Raw genomic sequence first — 23,723 nt, 5'->3', positions numbered from 1 at the left:
GTGTGATGTGTAAGCATCGGCCACTGGGGGCACAGAGACGGCGCGAGCCACAACCACCGGGTAGTATTCCGTTACAACTCAATAGGTGTTCGCTAATCGCATGACCCCACGCTCTGTAATGTTAAAAGGGAAATTATTTTGTGCGACTCATCACTCGGACAATTAGCATTGAGACGTTAACTATCTGGATCGTTTTATAGTCGGTTGTTACCCCCCTCCTAAGCGTGGGGTTCCTCTTAGCCCTCCAATTTGCTCGACACAAAATCAACATTCCAAGCATGAACCTGGCTGAAACATGAGTCGAGGTGCAGCGGGATTTTGTTCTGGGCAAGTGCATTACTGCTGTACCGCGGTTATACAATACTGTCGTAAGAGTATTTCAAATGTGTGGTTAGTGTTGTGCACTGGCACGGGCACACAATAGCCATTGGTAATGATCACGTGGTATTTTATTAGATTTGAATTCCCTAATGCAGCTGTAGTATTAATCAAATCGTCGAGTGTGTAAACTGACTCCGTGGTTAACGGTGCCACCAAGCCTCCTTAGATTACAGACAATTTGCGCATTAGGGTAGAGCTAATTCAGGGCCATCATCAAATCTGCACATTCGTGACGAGCCATTTTACATTTCATTCAACCCAACGTTAAAGTACATCATTAAATGTTAATTGATGATCATTAAATTGTTATTGAGTTTCAAATGTGTTGTCCTTCCCGCGCACCTCCGATTAGCACGGTTGGCTACGTACATCACACCCTTTGCAAGTGAGCCACTAATCGCTTTTTAGTATTTACATTTAAATAGCCGCGCAGTGCCGTTTCATGTGGACATTCGCGGCATGCAAAGTCGAGAGCGACCGTGATAGGCGGGCGGCATTTGAATGAGAGGCCTCTTGCGTGGGTTTTTGTTGTTGTACAGCGTTTAAAAAAAAGAGTTTGAAAAAAATGCACCGAGCGTCGTTGCTATAATGGCCAACTTCCACCGTGATCTGTGTGCTCTGTTTGGTTTGCTAATTGTAAGTGATGCGGGTTTACTCTCCAACACACCGGTGAGCTGAACTAGTAAACTAATTTGCACATTGTTTACGTGACAAATCTTACGAATTGGCTATGTCGGGTGGTGTCGGGTTTAACCGACACATTTATATTTACGCGATCTAACCCCCAGCCCCCCCCCCAATAAAAAATAATAAACACCTTGATTAAGTGTTCTGTTTCGCCCACGTGTTTACGTCGGCATAAGTTGTTTCCCACATTCCAATAGCTAGCCATGATGGGTCAGCCCTCACCCGTCAACATGCCCGCCCCAAGAAGACCACAGCAAACCGGGATGGGTGGTGGGGGCTTCAATTCCATACATCAACGAGTTCGTCATCGGCACCGGATGAGTGAGCGAGTCCAGGGAGACCTGGATAACAATCAAACAAAGTAGGGGCAGGGGAAGAACACAAATCCATCATAAGTTACCAAAGTAAATGAAGTGAATGAGGGATTTGAGTAAAACATCTGTCAGGAGATGATTCAATATTAACAAATACATAATTATATATATAAAATGCAGTATACGCGTTACTGTCTGGATAGGCCCATAGTAAGAATTTAGTGATACAGTACAATGGTGTCTCTTTGTACTTCTGTTCATAATAGCCCTCTTCTAGCGGAACGAGATTGCACCTACATCGTAAAGAACTTCATTGACATGGCAACACTTTGTCTTCAGAGAGATTAACTTTAGAATAACGACCTCAACTTAAAGTGCACTTATTGTAACGCATGCCAATTAGCTTATGCATAAGCAATCACTATCGTTGTCCTTGCCACTGATGTTCAAAGGACATTCATATGTATGTGTGTTGAACTTCTTGCGCAGTGTAAGTAGCCAACCCTGCTAATCGGAGGTGCGAGAGGAGGACAACAAACTAAACACACAAAACGCAGTTCTAAATGAGTTTTCAAACTCGATTAAAAAGTGCATAGCTCTAATGGCTTGCGAATATCGGAAGGAAGAGCGTTCCAGACGGCCACGGACGCGCATCTGAAAGCGGTGACCGCCGTCTTTGTCTTTGCTCGATGGCTTCGCCAAAAGACGCAGCTGCCGCTGCTGCTGCTGAGAGGATGAGCGGATTGAGCGTAATGATGGTGTATGGCGAGATCAGCGAAGTTTTGTGGTTCATTTGTGCCAAGCGCCTTGGATGGACATGGTCGGAGCTTGCAAGTGCCGTCATAGTCGAGTTCACAGTACCCTCGTGGCATATGCAGCCTCCACACGTGCGCGTCTTAAGCCACGCAAACACTCTGATGCCATGTTTCAGTTGCACAAAATGAAAATCGGGAGAAACATTTACTTTGAAGAAATTCTCAAGTTCCAGCGGCCTGAGCGAGCCGTGTGTGTTGCCCATTCAAGTGTCACACTGTTGACTACCCCTTGAACAGACGCACGCGTGACGGTGCTGTGGAGGTTTGTACAAAAATACATGCGGGGGCCACGTGGCGTGACGCGCTCGCTCCCGCCGCAGTCAATACACACGTGTCTCGGGTTGTTTTCTACTTAACGTGTGCTTTTAAAAGAACACCTCAGTTATTTTTCCACCATCATCGGTCCACTGTTGGATGAATGCGTTCCCATGCCACCACGGTCGTGTGATGTCGCAATCCCCTGAGCAGATGCACACGTGCCCGATCATTGCTTTTTTGCTCCATAATTTCTCCGCTTTTGGTTCCCACGCCGACGCAAGTCTTCAACCAGCAAGCCATCGCCACGCCTTCTCGCCTGCTGATGCGTGGACAATAGCAGAGAATCAAAGCTTGGGAGGGTCGAGACATCGTCTCAAAAATCCCATCGCTTATTGCTGTAAAACGACACAAACGCACGCGTCACTTGATACACTATACTGCTGCAATTACCACGTCGTTCTAATGTACATCCCTTGGTCAATCTACTGCTAAGATGAAGATGTTCGCACACCGCGCCAGCCATGGTGTTGCTTGACTATACTTCACCGATTTGAAGCTTTCGTGACTGCAAGGATTCATATTCTTAGGTTTTTTTCGGTAAAGTCACGTAGGTAAAAAAATTGTAATCAAAATTTATAAAAGTAAAATAAAAAATAAAATAAAACTCACGACGTTTCGGAGGCAACACAAGCCTCCGTCTTCAGGTGGAACCGTCACAGCACGATAGCTGTATTAATTTAATGTTTTTACCTACGTGACTTTACCGAAAAAAACCTAAGAATATATTTCACCGCGCTGGTCAGAACGAGTTGGTTAAGGGATGCGGGAACGGTGGCGCAGTAGTTGACGCCGTTATAAGTCCGGTTTTGTTTCAGCTCTGTGTGACTCACGCGTGGCGCAGATTAACCCATCGCTTAGCACCTGCCGCTTGCTTCGCACTTTGCAAGGACGTTCTCTGCTCCGCCGTTTGATGTGGGACGGCGGCACTGATGGCTGCGGTGCTGTGGATGGAATATTTATGGCACCCCTGCCTCTCCAGGAAGACACTATGGACGGAGAGAAGCATAACATCTGATGTATAACGATACATCGGTTGATATCAGTTATGTATATTTAAAAAATAACCGTACGTGCATCGAGCCGAGTAGGATGGGATGATAGGGAAAGTGAGCTTACCACCGCGCCACTGATTCACCCACAATAGAGGTTCCTTCAAATATATTTTTAACGGATAATACTACACTGTAACATGAAAACAAATGTATGTTAATAGCTTCAAAAAGCCATCGTTGTCAACACGTGCCTGGAATCTTCTCCAGGTGGTCTCCAGAGCCCGGAGGCCACATTCATCGTGGTATTGTTGCCAATTCTCGGAAGTGTGATAATTTTTTAAGCGCCCTGTATATATTATGGAGATTAAAACGAGGTTTTCAATAAATGTAATGAAGTCATTTATACCAAGTGGCTTTGTGAGACCAACGACGCCAGTCTAAAACAAGAGTTCTGCAAGAAACACTGAACAATTTGCTCTCTGGCTTAATTTTGATGACATGTGATTTTTTTTATACCTATACGTGACTTTACCGAAAGAACGAAAGAGTAATAGAAATGATGCCCTTAGCTTGCGAACGCTCTCTAATCTTCTTGGTTATTTCGGTAAAGTCACGTAGAAGGGAAATAATAAAAGAAAGAAAGAAAACATGATTTTTTTTTATTTTATTATGCGTTCTTTTAATTATTTAATTATTTCCCTTCTACGTGACTTTACCGAAAGAACCAAGAAGATGAATCCCTGCAGTCACGAAAGCTTTAAATCGAAATTTAACCCTCTCTAATTTGCGTGTTCCTCTTTTTGTGTCTCGGTGTAATTCCAAGCATGTGCCTCTCGATGCTTCTTCAGCAGCTTTGATTTACATTTCCTTTGTCAGTGTCCGTGTTTGAATATGAAAGTGACGAGAAAAAAACATCGTCACAACAGGACAATGCAACGCATTTGTGCATTTTTGGAATGTCCACGTTGCTGATCAATGTCTCACCAGCGAGGTAATCTATGGGTTCATGCCTTTGATGTGCCTTGTTAAATATTAAACCCAGGAACGCATCTCTGCTCGGTGAGACTATTTCACATCGCTAATTAACAAATACATTTGACTTGAATCATTCTAGATTCTTCATTTAAGCAATCACACCCTGCGTCAATTTCTGCATTTGGATATTTAAACCATAAGGCCATCAAATTGCGTGTAGAACATGAAAATACGTTGCAATCTCACTGGAGGAAACGTGTTTGTGTGCAACATTCAATACTAATTCACGGCCACTGCGTCAATCCACTGCTGGATGAAGGGCTTCCCACGCCAGGTCAATTATCGGGGTTGTATGACCATACTTCACCACCCTTGTAGTTGAGAGGTTAGCGAGTGGAAGTGGGTGAGCTCAGACGCGTTTCAGATATCACTCGCCACTGACTCAAGCCGTGACCAGTCCAATAAATCAATGCGCCTATCAGATATACACATTTTTTAATGATCAGTTACGGGAGAAATCATTGCGACTAAAGAGAGACCTGTATTAAACACATGTGAGTGCGATACGGCAGAAACGCAAAGCCAAATCTTTTCCCCTGCGACTTACAATCGAATTAACAACATCACTTTTACTATTCCAAGACACGAAAGTGAATTCGTTGTCAGTTGAATCGTCAACGGTGAGGTCGGCACGTGGAGGAACGGGCATGGATGGGGTTGGTGGGGAGGCTGGAGGAGCGGAGATGAGTGGAGGGGAGGGAGGTAGAGGAGGGAGGGGAGGGAGTGGAGTGGAGGCAGAGGAGGGGAGGGGAGTGAGCGGAGGGAGGAGACCTGGGACGATGTCGTCACCACTTCCCGGCCTTTAAAAGCGACGGCTGCGCTGAAGCCCCCCACAGGACGAAGTCGTCAAGCACCCCCACACCTCCCACTGGCATCTCGCTTCTTCCACCATCACCATCACAGCAGCAGCAGCAGCAGCTCGCATAGGCCGGGCTGGTCTCCAGGCACAAGCGGCGCCCTGCTGGAGGAGGACTTCTCGCCCAGCACCTCGATTCGGGTGAGTAACCCCCAAGCCCGCCCGGCTTCTCCGCGTGTGATCGCGATGGTTGGGGACGGCTTGGCCAAGGCTCGGGTTAGAAACGCGCTGGGGGGCTAGGGACATGGGGGACATGGGGGGCTGGGGACACGTGGGCTGGGGGGCTGGGGGGCTGGGAGGCTGGGGACATGGGAGGCTGGGGACATGGGGGGCTGGGAGGCTGGGAAGCTGGGGACATGGGGGCTGGGGACATGGGGACCGTTGTACTAACAATGCCAACTCCTCTTCCTAGTGCAGACGTTGGTACGTTGGCTGGACGTCTGAAAGTAGAACGTGCCGGGTCGTGTGCACTGTACTCGTCTTGCGTTGTCCACGTGCTCGCTCGCCCACGTGGCCACTGTAGCGCCGTGACCGCGAACTCGCCGTTCACGATGTTGGCGACTTTGCGTATCGCTCGCTCGCTCGCTGTGCGCGGTGAGCTTTGTGTCGAGGCGGAGAGCCCATGGAGAACGAAGAACGAAGTTTTCTCTCTCTCTCTCTCGCTCTCTCTTGGATAACGCGCACCATGGCGAGGCTATCGTATACACACACACAGGCAGGCAGTGGATTAAAACGAAGGGCTGTGTGAGAGGCACGCGTATTGCCAGACCTGCCAGACCTGCTCGAATAGTGATTGTGAGTGGGGAGCAAGCGAGCGAGTGATTGTGAGTGTGGAGCGGTGGTGATGCGCTTAGCGTGCTGCGCTGCGCACCCGGCGACCCTGGTTTCCGCTCGCGGTGTTGGGGATTGTCTGAACCGGGCCTCTCCTAGGTCGACCCGGCCTCCAATGAGCACCTGGGGCGGTGTTTAAATCATCGCCACTGGGAGAGACAAAGGCGGTCGGGCGTGGTGCTGGCCAACCACCCCCCCCCCCCCCTCGTGTACCGTTCCGGCCTTTAGGTGCTGCTCGCTAACAGCACTTGCCCCTACAGTCTGTTAAGGCTACACTGGGGGTCTTTGTCTGTATATGGGCACTGGTGTGTGTGGTTGGCTATCGATCTGTCTCAACACGCGCATTGTTCAATGCGGAACCGGCTCAGAGCCGCGACTTGCATGGCCACTCCCCGGCGTGAGTCGTCAACGTGCCACGCCACGGAAACAAAGACAAAGATCCCCCGTGTAGCCTGTCACAGACTGTAGGGGCAAGTGCTGTTAGCGAGCAGCAGTGCCTATAAAGGCCGGCACGGCACACGAGGGGGTGGGTGGCCAGCGCTACACCCGGCTGCCTTTGTCTCTCCCAGTGGCGATGATTTAAACACCGCACAAGGTACTCATTTGAGGCTGAGTCGACCTAGGGGAGGCCCAGGACCGGTTCAGACAATCGTCACTGGGTGTTGGTCGAACTCGGGTCGCCGGGTTCGTGGCGCAGCGTAGCGCTAACCGCTGCACCACCGCTCCCCGCACACACCACACGCACCACCTCCTTGCTAAAGTTCAGGGGTCGTCAATGTGCGCTCATTGTTTTAAGGACTTTCTTCGTGGTGTTATTTATTAAGCACCACCGTCTCGTGTTCACCACGTGTGCATTGGGGGCTCTTAAAATATTGAGGGTTTTTTACCGCATGAGAGAAGAGAAAAACACAACGGCTCCTCGTTGTTATGTTGGATGCCGGCCCCTGCCACAATGGAAACAGCTGTTGGGCAACGTCGTTGTTGCCTGTTTTTGTTGCCCAACTGTGCCAAGTTCACCCGGGCAAATGAACGGAATAATTAATGAAATGGTGCAGTGGTAAAAACATTTGTGTGTGTGTGTCTGCGAAGATGGAGGAGGGATCTTCCTCCTGGCCTCGCCGCCAACGGTGTTGGGTCGTGGGCGTTCATCTCGGATCTCTTGCTTCGCCGCGCTGATTCATCAGAGGGGGGGGGGGCTCGTGTAATCCGTCGCTCGCCACTGATGTTAGCCGTGGCCTTGGGTCGTAGCGTGGTGCGGGTTTAGCCGCTGCGACCACCGCTCTCTCCCCATAGTTGCTGGCCGAAGTGGAAACTATTGTAAATGATGGCACGTGGCTTTATAAAGAGACTGTTAAATTTCGATTTAAAGCTTTCGTGACTGCAGGGATTCATCTTCTTGGTTCGGTAAAGTCACGTAGAAGGGAAATAATAAAACAATATTATTTCCCTTCTACGTGACTTTACCGAAAGGACCAAGAAGAAAAAAAAAAGAGACCGTTGTTATAATCCACTGCTGGATGAAGGCCTGGGGTTTCTTTTTAAAACCTTTATTTCGATTGAACGTTAAAAGCACACTGAGAGCAACTGATGACGGTGATGCGACCGTATGTATTATTTTTGACGGGTACTGTATAATTGACCATGTGCTTGAACTTTAATGCATTGTAAATTGATGATATCGGCCTCGCTGCTGAATGCGAAAGGCGGCCCTCTTCCAGCAGCGGGTTCGCGAAAGGGCTGTGCATGTCACCACTGTGTACGCGTGTCGTAAACTTTCGTCTTGTTTCGCGCCCCCCCTTGTGCAGGGGAGCGGACTGGCTGTGTTTCGCGGACTGCAACAGGATCGTATTATGCGCTTAAAGAGTCGCGTCCCCGCCACTCTTATGGAAGAAGCCCTGGTCCAAGAATTCTGCCAAACGGTCCACTACAGTGAAAGGGACGCGTTTCGGGAGTCTTGATGAGCTGAGAACCCTTTTCCCATCAAGGTGAGGACTTGCAACCACCACCAACCCTTCCTCCTCCTCCGTGGTTTTCGTTTGAGGCTCCAGTCTTGGCTGCTGTTGTCGCTGCCGCAACGTGTTCAATTCAACGTACTCGGGGCGTCTTGGTGAAATGCACTTTTAATCTGTGGCATGGGCGAAGTCGCGAATGCTCTAGCGTCATCTTGTGGCGAGTGTCATAATTGCCCGAGCCACGAAGCATGTGGTGTATGTGTTATGTAATGGTAGACATTTTAACACGTAGGCTTTCGCGACAAATATCGTCCATAATAATGTGTTTTTGGTTTGGATCGCGATCTAGCCCAAAACACCTCTTATGGTTAAACATTTGTCATGGCCACTGAGAAATTAAGAGATAAATAAAACCAAACTTTTATCCGAAATAAGATTTAGTAGGTTACAGTTTTCCAAAATGGGATTCTTGTGATTTAATGTAGTTATGTACAGGGTTATCCCGATTGTTAATATAATGATTCTGTCCTTTGTAAATCCTCGGCTGGATGAAGCCCTCTCCACTTCATGTTAATCGTTGGGCTCATTTGACCATACTTCACTATGCTGGTCAGTGCGGGCTTGTTGAGGAGTTGCAGACCAAGGCTGGTTTGGTTATTGCTCGTCACTGGAACCTATTTCAACGTCAAATTTTAGTAATTTAGGGTAGGGTTTTCTCTCAAGTCTTGTAAATATATCCTGTGATTTTTCTTTTCCAAAACTTGTATTACATTGAATGGCTGCTGCTTAAACTAAAATGAGTTTACTACAAATGACCAGAGCAGGGATTGTCTTCATCTGAAGTGGAGTCATACGTGTTATTGAGCTTTCTTGAGTAAACATTTTCCAAATGAAGAATTTTTAATGTATAGGAATTCGTAATTTCCAAATCATTGTTATTAAACTCTGTTTTTCTATATTTATTTTGTTGTCCCCAGATTTCGGGCAGAGTACACCTACCTGCATCTTCATTACATCAGTCCCGCCACCACTACCACCTCTACCAACCCTCCGCTCATTTCGTGGTATAAAATACATTCAGAATTAGGCTTTTTTTCACGTTTGTGGAAAAAAACGTTTTGGAAATATCCGCCGCAAGTCAACATAACACGCTCGCACAGAGGGGAAAATGGTTGGTCTTCGGCCCACGGATGTTCCGCCGACCGCGGCTGTAAAGTTCATCGGAGCTGGCACTGCGGCGTGCATTGCTGACCTCATCACGTTCCCTCTGGACACGGCTAAAGTCCGCCTGCAGGTACGGAGTGCGCTGCTGTGGCACCACCGCAGATGCACTGCTTGAGTGTCGACTTAAACCGAGAGTCGCCGTGCGCCTCCTACGCTCGCGCGTCGCCAGAGGCCTCGGCATCGTTACGCTGTCTGAAATTATGGCACTGGAAAAACAAATGTGGTTGTTGTTGTTAGTATCACGATGGTAGAGTGGCATCGTCTGTCAGGAGGCACTGCAGCCGAGGGGATTGGATTATGGGGCGACTTGGTTTGACGCATGGTGAGCGATGAAGGGTTTTTAATCCCCAACCTCGTATTACGTGGTGTATTTACCCATCGCTTGTAGAGTAATACTGGGTTTCCTAAAACCTTTACTTACCTAATACCTAAAACGCACGTGTTGCCAATCCTAATTTGTCCTGCCAAAATTAAGTCGATTGTCTGAACATCTGCTGGTCGAGAGAATCGGGAGAGGCGACTCCATTTTATATTACCCAGCGGTCCACTTTGGGCGCGTGGCAAATCGCTCGCGGGTCAACGAAATAAAGTCTTTCCGACGTCGACCGTCTCTTCATCTCCCGCGTTTGTGCCGTCAGGTCCAGGGCGAGTGCCAGCGCGGCGGAGAGGGGGCGGCGCGCTCTGCCGGCGTACAATACCGCGGTGTGTTCGGCACCATCGCGGCCATGGTGCGCACGGAGGGCCCGCGCAGCCTCTACAGCGGCCTCGTCGCCGGGCTGCAACGACAGATGAGCTTCGCCTCGGTCCGCATCGGCCTGTACGACTCGGTCAAGAACTTCTACACCAACGGCGCTGAACGTGAGCTGCCGCCGCTGCTTTTGCGTGGTTTTTTTTATTGTTTGCGGGACGGCGGTGAATTAATTTGTAAGCTCGCGGTACGCGCAAGGATGGGTTAAACCAACTTTAACACCTTCTACAAATGATTACGAACTCGTCAGATTATGAACTCGTCGGACAGGCTGGAAATTAGATTAACAATGCCTGCAAAGGTTGACTTGTCAACGGAAAAGGGTGCGCTTGTGACTGTAAGATAGGTGTCCTCCAATTATGCATTGCATTTTGACTTAAAACTTTCGTGACTGCATCTACGTGACTTTACCGAAAGAACCGAAGAATATGCGCATTGCATGTCGCGTATTGTCACCATCCTGCGTGTAAATTGCACACGGCGTTGTTTTGGATCGCCAGCTTAAAACGAGTCAAATTTGTGGCCGTGTTATTTTGGACCGCAAATTAGGAGATTGTTTTCGATTTGTATATCTCGGTGTGACCTATTCACCACAATGTAAACAAAAACACGCACAAGTTTTAAATAATAATCTAGTATTTATTAATGGCAATGGAACGGGGTCACCTGCTTGTGAAAATGTTCAGTTTGTGGTCACCAGAAAGTAGATTAGATTTCCAGCAGCTTATCGGTGCAGGCTTGAGTGATATCCCCTTGTGTGGATGGGTTTTCTCCAGGAACATGAGTGTTTTGGAAAAAAACAGTACTCTTCGTAAGCTGTTATCAAGACTTGTTGACACGATCCTGGTTACAGAGAAAGTAATGTAATTGTATAGTCTTTGTGGATTCAATATGCCATATGTAAGCATTAACCACTAATTCCGACTGTACTCTGTGAATAGTTATAATCCACTGAAAGTCTCTATTAATAACTGTTACTGAGAGTGGTCGTGCAGTTGTTCAAGCACCGCACGATGAACCCGGTGACCTGAGTTCCATTATTGCTCGTAGCTAACATTGGCGATGAGCGATTTTTTTTTTTATATAAACTGGTGCCGAGTGTTCCCTTTGCCAACCTGCACTGACAAGCGCTGTGAAGTATGGTCAAATAACCCCCACGACTGACATGCCCTACAACCGATATGGTGTGGGGAGGCCTTCATCCAGCAGTGGATTGACAGACAGTCAACGATTTTTTTTACCATTTTACATTTGCCAGGTATCTCTTGCCCAAAGCGCGAATGAGTTTAAGTAGTTTATATACCGCAAGGGTATACAGTATTACTGCCTGGCACACAAAATGTACATTATGCAATACGTTAGGGAATTCTGCTGAGTATAGATATGTGAATCTCAGATTGGCCACTGTTGTTCTTTTAGATATGACGAGGTCACCTTGGCTCGAAATGAGGAATTTGAAAACTGATGTTGAATTGTAATGTGATTTTTGCATAGTTGACTTATTTTTTTCCATTTTTTTTTTGCGTGTGCATCGCAGACGCGGGGATTGGCTGCCGCCTACTGGCCGGCTGCACCACCGGCGCGATGGCCGTGACCTTTGCGCAGCCCACCGATGTGGTGAAGGTTCGATTCCAGGCGCAGGTGAACATGCTGGGCACCTCCAAGCGCTACAGCGGAACCATCAATGCCTACAAGACCATCGCACGGGAGGAGGGCGTCCGTGGCCTCTGGAAAGGTAAATGCACGGCCGTGTGCAGCCTTCCGTCTCTTTACAAACGCATCCCCCGCTCTCTCTCTGTCTCTCCATTCCCAATATCGTGCTGTTGGTGTCGTGTTGCGAGACGGAGAATCCGTTGAGAAATCTCGTGTCGCAGCGTGCCCCCTTCACCCTCGAAGGCTTCTGGGGAGTGGGGAAGCCTTAGGTTTTTCACGGGGACTTCTTAATGTTAACAAATATTGTTCAATCGGCCTTGTTTAAATACTTTTTAAAACGATGAGACGTCGTGCGTTCCCATGCACTCGTCTAATGAGATGGTCGTATTAAGTTGAACCACGCGTGATGGTCGTGTAATTCTTCTTATTGTGACCGTGTAGGCACCGGCCCCAACATCACGCGCAACGCCATCGTGAACTGCGCGGAGCTCGTGACCTATGACATCATCAAGGACACCATCCTCAAGTACAAACTGCTGACTGGTGAGGCCCCCCCACACGCACCTACGCACGCATGCACCAACTAGTGCAAGAGGTTGCACGCTGGCAGTGCAGTGCATCCTTAGGTCTGGGCAGGGTTCATTCTTCCAACCCGGTTTTTGTTTTGACGGGGCATTGCTCCCATAACCGTGAAAAAACTGCCACCCTTAAAATGTTCCGAAGCCCCGTATTTAACACGAAGGGAACACTAATGCCAAGCATGTGTGATTTTTTTTTTTCACCCCCCCCCTCCCACGCGGCAAAACATTTTATGCAATTTGCTCATTTAGGCAGTTGCAATTTCGATATGAATGATCAATTGAATATCTTCTGATGCTTCATATTTTATTCATATCTATTTTAATCTTATTCGTACGATTTTTTTCTATGAAACCTAATCCGAGGCATGTGACTTTCATTTAATCGTCTGTCAAATCTCACATGCACGTATTGCGAGCGTTGTGTTAATTCGCATGTTTACATGAGCGACTCGGGACCCTCTTATTATTTTTGGACACACCCCAGTCCACGGCAGGATGCACGCAACACATTTTGTACACCCGATTTTCAGGTGCATGTCTGCATTTGATTATTGTTTAGCCTGCCGGTTGACTTGTCAAGCGCGCCACTCACCCGGGCTGCCCTGGCCAATCTCAATCCGATTCCCTCTCCTCCGTCTCTCGCAGACAACCTGCCCTGCCACTTCGTGTCCGCCTTCGGAGCGGGCTTCTGCACCACCATTGTGGCGTCTCCTGTGGATGTGGTGAAGACGCGGTACATGAACTCTGCCCCCGGCCGGTATCCCAGTGCCTTCAACTGTGCCTACCTCATGCTGACTAAAGAAGGAGCCATGGCTTTTTACAAAGGGTAAGAGCGTCAAGCACCTGCCCCCTCGCCGCGATGGTTGCGTGACGTGATCTTTAAACTCGCAGCTTACGCCGCTCCCCCCGTGTATGCCCATCGTCTCCACTTGTGTGTATTGCTTGTCCGTTTGGCGTAGTGGTAGGTAGTTGGCACGTACTTTTTCTTAAATATTCACGTTAGATTCTTAATACACATTACAGTAAAACCTTGGATTGCAAGCATAATTCGTTCCGGACACGTGTGTTGTAATCCAAAGCACTCGTACATCAGTTGTGATCACGTGACGCTCGGCAGACAAAGCGTGTACACGTACTACTCGTATTGCAAGACCTCGCTCGTTTGTCAAATTAATATTTGTTTAAAAAAATTGCTCGTCTTGCAAAACACTCGCAGACCAAGTTACTCGCAATCTAAGGTTTTACTGTTGTACTTGTATGAAATTGAGTGCGTACAGAACAATTTATTTACAATTTGCGCAAATGATTTGGTGCGACGTTGGCTTGAACAAACAATAAATCAATCTCAATTTAGACTGGAGAGCCAAACTTTCCAATGCAAAACAAAGATTTGATGCTTTGTATTTAGATGTGATTGATTGGGATGGGGGATGCTTAATCATTACATGCCAATTCCACTCTTATTAAATAAGCTTCATACCAATTTTAAGAGGGCGCAGGACCTCCATGTCAGATACGCCGCTACGAGCGCGATGATGAAAGTGGATGTAGAGACGCACCCTCGGATATGTCTCATAAAATATCATTGTTTGCATTTTGTATATTTACATGTACACACACCCAATGTTGAGGTCTGTGTTTTAAATGAATAAGTTTTTTTTTATAATGAAAGCATTAGTCACTAAAAATACACTTTAATATTCTAACAGAAATCGCCTACATGATCAACAAATTGCTTCTTGATCGCACCTTGTCTTGCATTGGTTTAACACGTCACGTGATCCTCTTGGCTTGCAATGATTGGGGGGAGCGGGGGGTGGGGAGATTGGATCTTCATCTCGCATGGCTGTGTGTTCGCGTTGCTTGACGCGCGCGTTTTCCGTGCGTGCGTCGCTTGCAGGTTTGTGCCGTCGTTCCTGCGCCTGGGCTCCTGGAACGTGGTGATGTTCGTCACGTACGAGCAGCTCAAGCGCGGCATTATGATGGCCAAGCAGTCGTGGGAGGTGCCCTTCTAGAAGGAGGTTGTGTGCAGCCCCCCAACGGTCCGTCGTTCCGTGCACGTGACCAAGCACGCGAACGGCAGCCAAGTGGTGCAAGACGTGTCGTCGGACAGAACAACATTACGCACAGCAAACATTTTGCTCGAAATAATTAATATTCTTCTTCTTCATAGGGCTCATTGCTCCAGCCGTTACTGCCCCTGATCTATGTTTTCCCCAAATATTAAGGGTTTTTTTTTGTTTTACCTGTGTTGCTCGTCAATGTGAAACACTTGCTTTGAAACTCTTTAATTATTGTAAATGGCCAAGTTTAAGTTGACTTGCGGTGGAAGGAAGAATTCGCGAGTTAAACCCAGACCAGGTTAGGGTCCTATTCCACCAATGCTCTGCCTTTATCGTTTACGCCTTTGCCGCATATTCCAGGATGTTTCGCAGCAAAAATAATTATTTTTCCTATTTTTTTTTAGTCTGTATTTTGAGTTTTTATCATTAAATTGTTGTGCCTTTTGATCGCTGGTCGAAATTTACTTTTTTTTTATTAGTGGCAGTTGTAAGTAGTACAACTGTTCTAGTACATGGTGATTATTTAAATGACTTTAGGAGGATGTCTTCTCTGGTGATATTTGCACAGCTGAGGAATCTTTGTTTGTGCTTAAACTTTGGGCATTAACCATACGAGGATTTTAATTTCCCTTTTATCATATTTGCAGCAGCTTCAACCTTTTTAATGAACTTACAACCATGTGTTGACCAGCATTTTTCCGGGTTTTTTTGACCTTGCGACAGCATTGTTTAACTAACTGCATCACTTATGCACAATTGTAAGTAGACCAAAACTGTAAGATTGCTGAATTTCGGACGCTCGGTTAAGTGAGCAATAATTAATGTATTTCTTAAGGCGACAGCTGCTGGTACAATTAGAGTGGTGGACGTCTTTCTCGAATGGCTGATTTATTTGCGCGTGTGTGGGGGGGGTATACGACTATAATTTAACGTTTACATTTCAAACTAGCGCGTGTTTTCTATGGATGGTTCACATTAGGCCCCACAAACGACAGGGTTGAGGATATTTGAATTCCACATGAATAACTTATCGTGGCGGTTCTGAATCCTGATGTGTTTTATCTCCTGGTGCATGCCCGAGTTGTGCTTCTCTGTGGTTCATTTCTCTGCGATGGTACGTGAAAGCTAACTGGGTGCTTTGTTGACACGTTTTTGAAACTATGCACACACACGCGCGCGCACATCTTCAGTTTACCGACACAGCTTGCTGTGGGCGTTTTGAAAATGTTGGTTTAATTAAATAAACTTGCATGTTTTAAAATGTACAAGTGATCGTGCTCCTTGTCTTATTTCAGCCACACACAAACGCAACTACAGCGTGATACACCTTCACGCGTAAACGTGAAATGTAATTTAATGAAGAGTAACGAGGAAAACCTGACTGCATGGTGTCCTGACCTTTTTGTCAAACTACTGCTGAAGGCCTCCCCAGTGTTGGTCTGCCCCGAGCGAGAAGTTCATTTGTAGTTGGGAGGGGGGGAGGGTGCCACGTGTCTCGTGCTAAGAGCACTTTAAAACACAAGCACACCAAGGTGTGCGTCTTGCGCTTCTCCCCCCACCTTGTGTGATGTACAAAGGCTACCGATATCCGTTGCTTGCAGCTGTGTGGAACTCTATTGTCCGGCCCGCTCCAACGATTGCTGATGGTTTGTATCTCGCATGAAGGTTGCGATTTAAAGCCATACTACAACATGGCGCATCGGTGGTGCTTCGCCAGTCCTTGAGATGTGTGCCAATGATAATTGCAACTTCAATAGCGCCTTTTATTAACTAAGGCGCTTTTACATGCCAATGGGGGTGGGGTAAGAAGTGGCTTAAGTTAACATGGTAAAAGACTTCCAAATGATACATTATTTTCGGTGGAACTTGAAGGCTTCAAACGAAGCCGGATTCCGTTGGCAGCCTTTGTCAGAGACCACCCCAGTGCCAGTGGCACGGAACCGAGGGCCCAGAAGTCACCCCTGGATGTTGAGCTTCGGCATGTAGATGCAGAGGAGATTTTATAACTCTGCCGAATCGTCATTGCCACAAATGTAAAAGATGTTGCGTGAGGTTGTTGAACCGCTGGAGTTGCAATCATTGTCATGGAGCTGGGCCTCGGACCATGTGCCTGCCGGTCCAAATGGGTCAAGGCCCTCGATGTGAACGATGCAATGTGCGACCAAAGTGACGTCAAATGCAGATTCTGCGCGCGTCTTCACACTCGCTGGAGCCTTATCGATGTCTTTGTTTAACCAAATGCTTCTCGGCGACTGGGAATGGGAGAGCCTTCAAAACCCGTTCCCGATTCCAGCCTCGTCAAAGAGTTATTAACAAAGTAAAAACCAAACCCCCCATAACCCTGCGGTTCACAACCTTCGACGCGGCGGACCCTGGGTTGGAACCGCGATGGTCGAACGTTCACGAACATTGTGCGTTTCATGGGTGGAAAAAACCTGATTTTTCCAGCGGCAGGCATCGGGTTTTTTCTGTAATACAATTAAACCCGATTTCGGGGAATTAAGACCTGGTTTAATGAATACGAAACTCTAATCCAAGGCTTAGGCTGCTTCCTCGTCGGTGCTGCTATCGTACTCGGGGCCGTCGGGCACGGGGTAGTCGTAGAATGCGGCGGGCAGGTTGGTCTTGATGAACACGAGCTTCTCCACAATCGTGGGCGCCAGTGAGTTCCTTAGCTTGGAATGGATGAAGCCCATCGTTGAGAAGTTGGTGCGTTTCGGTGACGGCGCACGGCGATGCCGTGAACACAAACGACCTCAAGCGCGACAACTCCACGACGTTTAAATGCTTCCACGTGGCACGCTTCCACGTGCGACGTGATTGGGGGGGGGGCGGGGCGGAGTGATGAAGAGGGCGGGAGCAAACACCCCACGCTCTCTGATTGGTTAAGGGCACGTGCAACGAGAGGATTGGCGGGGGGGGGTGAGAGTCGGGGGGGGGTGAGAGTCGGGGGGGGGGCGAGAGTCGGGGGGGGGTTGGGCCCGGGGTGAGGGGGCGAGAGAGGCGACGATTGGTGGAGGGGGAGGTGCGGTGATGAGGGGCGCAGGCAGAAAGAGGTGAAAAGAGGGGGCGGGAGGCGCAGTTTGTGGGGGGGGCGATGCGAGAGAGAGCGAGGGTGCAGGTGTGGGACCCGTGTCGTGAAATAAAGACGTTACCTCGTGGAAACACACACAAAATAAAGACCTTGCCTTGTGGACACAAAAAAGAAAGATCTTATCTCGTGGAAACAAAAAAATAAAGATCTTACCTCGTGGAAACAAAACGGGGCCAGTTTCCTTAACAGTGATGACGTCACAATGCTGCAACAGTGACGACGTCACCATGCTTCAACTACAACAGCACTTGAAGCATTGTGACGTCATCACTGTTTAATGGTCGAGCGGAAAGTATCCGGCGCTACAAATCACAGAGTCCTGCGTTCTAATCCACCTTTAACATTTTATTTTAAAAAAATTTTACTCATCAATCATAAATACGAAGTAAATTATTATGGGTTTTTTGTTTATTTTATATTTTTCAAAAAAGATAACTGAAGCGAGTATTGAAAAGGAGAATGATTTAGTAACCAGAAAACACACAACACTCACTAAGCCCTCGTGGTGGAGGGGTAAGTAACCTCGCCTCTGGAGCTGGCGACCCGGGTTCAAATCCCCAAGTGAGTCTATAAAAAAATAACGCTATGAGGTGTTGAAATGGTACGTGGAAAGATGGTTGAGCATCCGAAAGATGTTGGTTGATGTTTGAAGACGCTGTGGAAGTCAGCACGAAAATAGGAAGCGAACTGTGTGGTGTGGAAACCTGGCAATCCGACATGAAGGAACGAACATGTGTGAATGGGCAGGACAGATGGAACCCGCAGGGTTGATGACACTGAAGAAGAGGTGCAATACCAGAGGACCTGTTTTGACCACTAGGGTGCGCTGTTTTGACCACTAGGGGCGCTGTTCTATGAGAAACTCCATTGAAAGTGTCACTTTCTTGCAATTAAATGCTTTTAAACCGGCTTTTCAATATACTGAAGCTCCAAAGCTATTGTTTTATGCAAAATCTCAATAAAATCTGCCACTGGAACTCAAAAGGTAACTTGATAATGGTAAAATAAAATTGTTCAGCTACCCAGGAAGCGCTACTGAGCTATAATTTAGCGTTAACATGCTGTTTTCACAACAAATTTTACCAAAAACCATCTCAAAGATATAATGATATATTTCCAAAGTAATTAAATTTGGCTTTTTCAATCTTTAAAAACCATAAAACAGCAACCTGTGGCGAATTATGGTCAAATAACCCACCACGATCTGCACAAACTGGGACAGTTATTATTCTCGCAGGAGATTGACAAAATAACTGCATTAGCTGAAACAGCAACTAGTTTGTACTCTGCAATAAGTATGTTTCGTCTTTTGTTTTTGTTGAAAAATAGCCGGGAAACTGGCTAAACTATATCCAGTTGAGTAATTCTATAAAATACCAATTAAAAGTTACTGATCAGGTTAATAATTCTTCACACCAAATTATGACTGGCACACCCGATTTATCCGCTGATAATCGGTGCCGAAAACCTCCCGTGCAATTGCGAAATCTCATTTTGAAAATCACAGGTGAGCGAACCATTCGAGCAACGGTACTTAAGAAACCATTCCCTTCCTATCTCCCCCCTCTGATCGTGCTCCACTCCCCCCGTGCCCACGCCGCCCCATGCAGCCGGAGGCATCAACTCTCCAAAGCCCAGTCAGGATCCACTCTTCCTCCTATCGCTGCCCTCTCTGTCTCAAAACTCCCTCTCCGTAATCGCCCACACCGCAGACACCATCCTCCTGTTCAAGTCCCAGGCTCAAGGCCCTTCCTCTTCAACTCTGCCTGTGGCTCTCCCGTTCAAATGACTCACCTCTCTCCTCCACTCCTCCAGCGCAAAGCTTTAAAACAAGCCGCGCTCTGATGTCCTTCGCTCCCAGGATCATCACCGCCGCCCCGTGTGTGTCTGTACCCCGGCGCTGAGATCCGGTCACATACACAGACACAGAGACACACCAAGGCGCTTCACAAATCCCACCCTACACCGTCGAGGATTTCCATTGCGAGTGTTGCCCTCTAGCGGTACGGGAGATGCAGCACGAACCTGACCGGTGGGGAGAACGGGTTTGGAGACGTGAATCTGGTGCCCGTGTCTGTCTGCGCTGTGCACACGAAGCCTGCCTCTGGCCACCGGAGGCGTGGGAGGCTGCTCACTGTTCTTGCCTGGTTTTATATAAAATAAAAAAAAGATTTTACCCGCCCACAGGTGCAGGGATACCATCACCGGAGCACGCAGCTTGCATGGATTTAAATTTGATGTTAATAGCGCTGGGACATCGGCAGAAAACAAATCCAGACAGAATCCGTTTATTAGACAGAGACTGTGACGTTAGATTACCGTAGGTAAAAAATAAAATTAAAAGTTAATACAAGTAATAATGGAAATGAAATAAAAAGTAAATAATAAATGATTTTTTTTTATTTCCATTATTACTTTTATTAACTTTTAATTTTATTTTTTACCTACGTGACTTTACCGAAAAAACCTAACAGTATGAATCCTTGCAGTCACGAAAGCTTCAAATCTAGAGTTAGATTACCGGGCAATTGAATATTATCTCTCTCTATATATAGACAGTAATAACTTTGACCCACTCGCCAAATCGAATCACATCTCTAAAGATGACCAGATTGCATAGCCGGTGCTTCAGGCTGCTGAGCTGTGATGGAAAACCGAGCGCAGTGAAGCAAAATCAATTGTATCCACTGTACTGTACGTCTAGGCTCCCTCGTCTTTGCTACCTGCCTTGACCAACCAGCACTGATAAGCGTGGTGAAATATGGTCAAACAGCGTCCATGGTCGACACAGAAGTGAACATGACTTGTAACAGAGAAGCACTAGGTGCCACATGGTGCCACGTTAAGTTTGTGGGGAATAACAGCCATTTTCTGTACTCTTGAGGTGGAAGCAATTAGGAAATAACACTTATGTAGAGAACTTCCCACGAACGCACTCGGAGACGGAGGTAAGTTAAGGGCTTTCGCCGAGGGTTTATTAAAGCTTAACAATAACACACAAGGGTACACAACTCCCAAGGGGCTAGGGGTCCTACTCTGAGTCCGGGTTCCTGCCGGCTAGCTCCGGTCTCTCTCTCTCGTGTCGGATCGTGGAGTCTACCGACTCCACCGACCGGAGAGAGAAGCACCTCTACGGCTACCACCGGCTTCTCCCCAGACTCACTATTCGATCCCTCTCTCTATCCCTGGTTCCCTCTTCACCCTGCTTACTCTACCTGTTCCCACAGTGACCCCGCTTACGTCACGGGGTCTCCCTTAAGTACCCTAGGAGACGTGACGTCATCGCACTGAACGGCACATCTGACGTCACGTCCCCATTTTACTCCTCTACACTTAGTACCCAGGAACCGAAGCAAACGTTGACGAAACTGGTTACGCAGCAGATTGACTATTTTCTTTCGTAGACTTTTACAGCGATCTCGCAGGCGCTGTAAAAGTTCCGCACATTTATTGCTAATAAACAAACACATCTTTCAGCATTTGCAGTTCACTCGAGTTAGACGTTTACCTATTGTCATGTAGACCACTTTACGTCCGATGTTTTTATTGTTGTATATTACGCTATGCTGCCACGTCTAAGCTATCTGTATTCAGTAATCCGCACTGACCAGCGTGGTGAAGTATGGTCAAATTACACTAAAATACATTGGTGTTACAATGGAGTTGTTGAGCAGATATCCTTGAAAAAAAGACTGCTGGTCTCAATGGGCCCTTACGTGGTGTGAAATAAAAAAAAAAGATGCGTTTATGTATCACCACCACCGCCATCATCTTCATTAGCAGTAGCCATAAACATTCTACTGCTGGATGAAGATGTTTGCAAGCCAAAGAGCAGCAACTGAGTTCTGTGTTTTGCTCCCACGCCACTGACACAAGAGCACAAACACGCCGCCCTACAGCTCACCCAGCCCACCAGGTGATCTACCTGAACCTCGCCCAGCCCACGAGATGATTCACCTGAACCTTACCCAGCCCACCAGGTGATTCACCTGAACCTCACCCAGCCCACAGGTGATTCACCTGAACCTCACCCAGCCCACCAGGTGATTCACCTGAACGTTGCCCAGCCCACAGGTGATTTACCTGAACCTCACCCAGCCCACCAGGTGATTCACCTGAACCTTGCCCAGCCGGCCATCGTATATCGATCGATACCTCAGACTGCCTGCCAGTATCTGCACAAGAAGCCGGCAGCCGGTATGTGACTTAGCTGGGACTCACCACCAGAGTTGAACATCACACGGCCCTTCTTTCTATCAACCAGGACTGTGTTTGCCTGCCCAATATAACTTTGTTGGTCCTCAAGGCCCGCAGGCTGATGACCTAAATTGTAATTTTGTGTTTACGTAGTGGCACAAACCCACGGTACATTAATGTATCTAACATAGCATCGTTGATAATCCACCACGAACGACGTCACAATGTGTGTACTGCTATCCCATTATTGCTCATCTGACAAAACCTCACCGAATATTTAAACAATGCCAGAAGATGCACGCGGGCAGGTCTGATTGTTTGTATTATTTTAGAGAATTACAAAAAAACATGTTACCAGGATGGTAAACCAGATTATCGAGAAAACCCCAAACGTACGACAGAGTGACTCGGCCTGGAACACAGACAGCGCAGCCACCTACATGCAGCACGACTTCTGTAATCACGTGTGCCAACACCGTATCCATTGTTCAATGCTGGTACTCTTATAAACAACAACCTGAACGAGCTTTCTCGACTTCTCCCCCCCTCCCTCAAGACGCAATTCTGCCTCCCTGCTCCAGCTGTTCACAATAATCACCGCCGCGTAGCGCAGCCTGAGCCAAGTTCCACTTGCTGGAAACAATCTGGAAGCGGCCGTGGCCTCCCGTGCCACATCGCCAGCTTCCTCTGGTGGTCTACACCAGGGGGCGTGGGCAACCCGCAATAACAAGAAGACGCATTTGTGTTTACAGATTCGGTTTAAAAAAAAAAACCCACCACAACTCAATATATCAAAAGCCACACGGGTATGCGGACAACGTCACAAAGCAGTCCTTACAGCAGGGGTAGGGAACGTCCGGCCCGCGGGCCGTATGAGGCCCACGAAATCATTTGGTGTGGCCCTGCCAAGGCAACCGCAGGCGGACTCGAAATTCAATAAATCTCTAGGAGCAAACCTGGAAGAGCAGTTGCGAGTAGCAACATCATCAATACCGGCTAACATCACACGCCTCACCAAAGAGAAGCAGTTCCAGCCATCGCATAAGGGGCGAGTTAATTCAACGTTTGACCAAATATAACAGGCTAATTTTAAAGTTGATCATTTTGTATGGCCCGCGAATGATGTTATAAATATCCAAATGGCCCTTGGCACAAAAAAGGTTCCCCACCCCTGCCTTAAAGAGATCCACAGGTTTCCGACCCCCCCCCCCCCCCTGGTCTATGCTGGATACAAACAGCAGCGTCTCAGCCGCGTGTGGGTGGACGAGTTTGAAGGGAGGAGGTCTTTCGGAGGAAGGCGGCGCAGGGCAGCACGTTCATCCGACTCGGGGGTTCTCAGCCCCTGGGGGTGCACGCACACCAACCGGGGGTGCGAGATGCCCGTTCTGGGTGGGGTGGCGAGACACGGACAGATTTGTCTAGACCAGGGGTGGGGAACCTTTTGTCTGCCAAGGGCCATTTGGATATTTATAACATCATTCGCGGGCCATACAAAATGATCAACTTAAATATTTGCTTGTTATATTTGGTCAAACAATTAATTAACTCACCCCTAATGTGATGGCTGGAACTGCTTCTCTTTGGCGAGGCGTGTGATGTTAGCTGGTGTTGATGATGTTGCTGCTCGCAACTGCTCTTCCAGGTTTGCTCCTAGAGATTTATTGAATTTCGAGTCGCGCCTGCGGTTGCCTTGGCAGGGCCACACCAAATGATTTCGCGGGCCTCATACGGCCCGCGGGCCGGACGTTCCCCACCCCTGGTTTAGAAGGTACATCGTTCGAAAACAAATTGAGCCCGGGGTACTTAAGTAACAACTTACTTTGTTTCATCAAACCCCAATGTATTTATAAACATTATAAAAACAATGATTGAGAACCAAAAATGGGCGCAAGGCTGCTGTTAAGAACCCACAGCCACAAAACACGCAAGCTACCTCTAGTATCCTGCATCACCCCGTTGCTTGTTGTTGTTGTTGGTTGTTG

At 47.7% G+C, this 23,723-nt stretch overlaps 1 protein-coding gene and 1 long non-coding RNA gene across 3 annotated transcripts; one reads left to right on the top strand and one right to left on the bottom strand.

The window, feature by feature from the left end:
- Positions 1-1,204: 1,204 nt before the first annotated feature.
- LOC144937679 (uncharacterized) lies at positions 1,205-5,389 on the bottom strand. Of its 2 annotated transcripts, none has more exons than XR_013637765.1 (4): positions 5,314-5,389; positions 3,346-3,501; positions 2,575-2,771; positions 1,205-1,409 (listed from the first exon to the last, which is right to left on the bottom strand). It is a non-coding gene; the product is annotated as an uncharacterized LOC144937679 (long non-coding RNA). The 2 variants fall into 2 exon arrangements; XR_013637764.1 differs by having other exon boundaries at positions 2,575-2,774; positions 3,377-3,501.
- UCP2 (uncoupling protein 2) lies at positions 5,354-15,854 on the top strand. Its single transcript, XM_078865086.1, has 8 exons — positions 5,354-5,539; positions 8,035-8,214; positions 9,159-9,475; positions 10,044-10,263; positions 11,691-11,888; positions 12,248-12,349; positions 13,033-13,213; positions 14,288-15,854. Exons 3-8 carry the CDS (start codon positions 9,350-9,352, stop codon positions 14,400-14,402), a joined length of 942 nt encoding a protein of 313 aa, XP_078721212.1. The 5' UTR covers positions 5,354-5,539; positions 8,035-8,214; positions 9,159-9,349; the 3' UTR covers positions 14,403-15,854.
- The last annotated feature ends 7,869 nt before the right edge of the window (positions 15,855-23,723 follow it).

Source organism: Lampetra fluviatilis, chromosome 19, assembly GCF_964198595.1.
Source record: "Lampetra fluviatilis chromosome 19, kcLamFluv1.1, whole genome shotgun sequence".
NCBI lineage: Eukaryota > Metazoa > Chordata > Hyperoartia > Petromyzontiformes > Petromyzontidae > Lampetra > Lampetra fluviatilis.
This window is presented reverse-complemented; position numbering and strand designations above follow the sequence as displayed.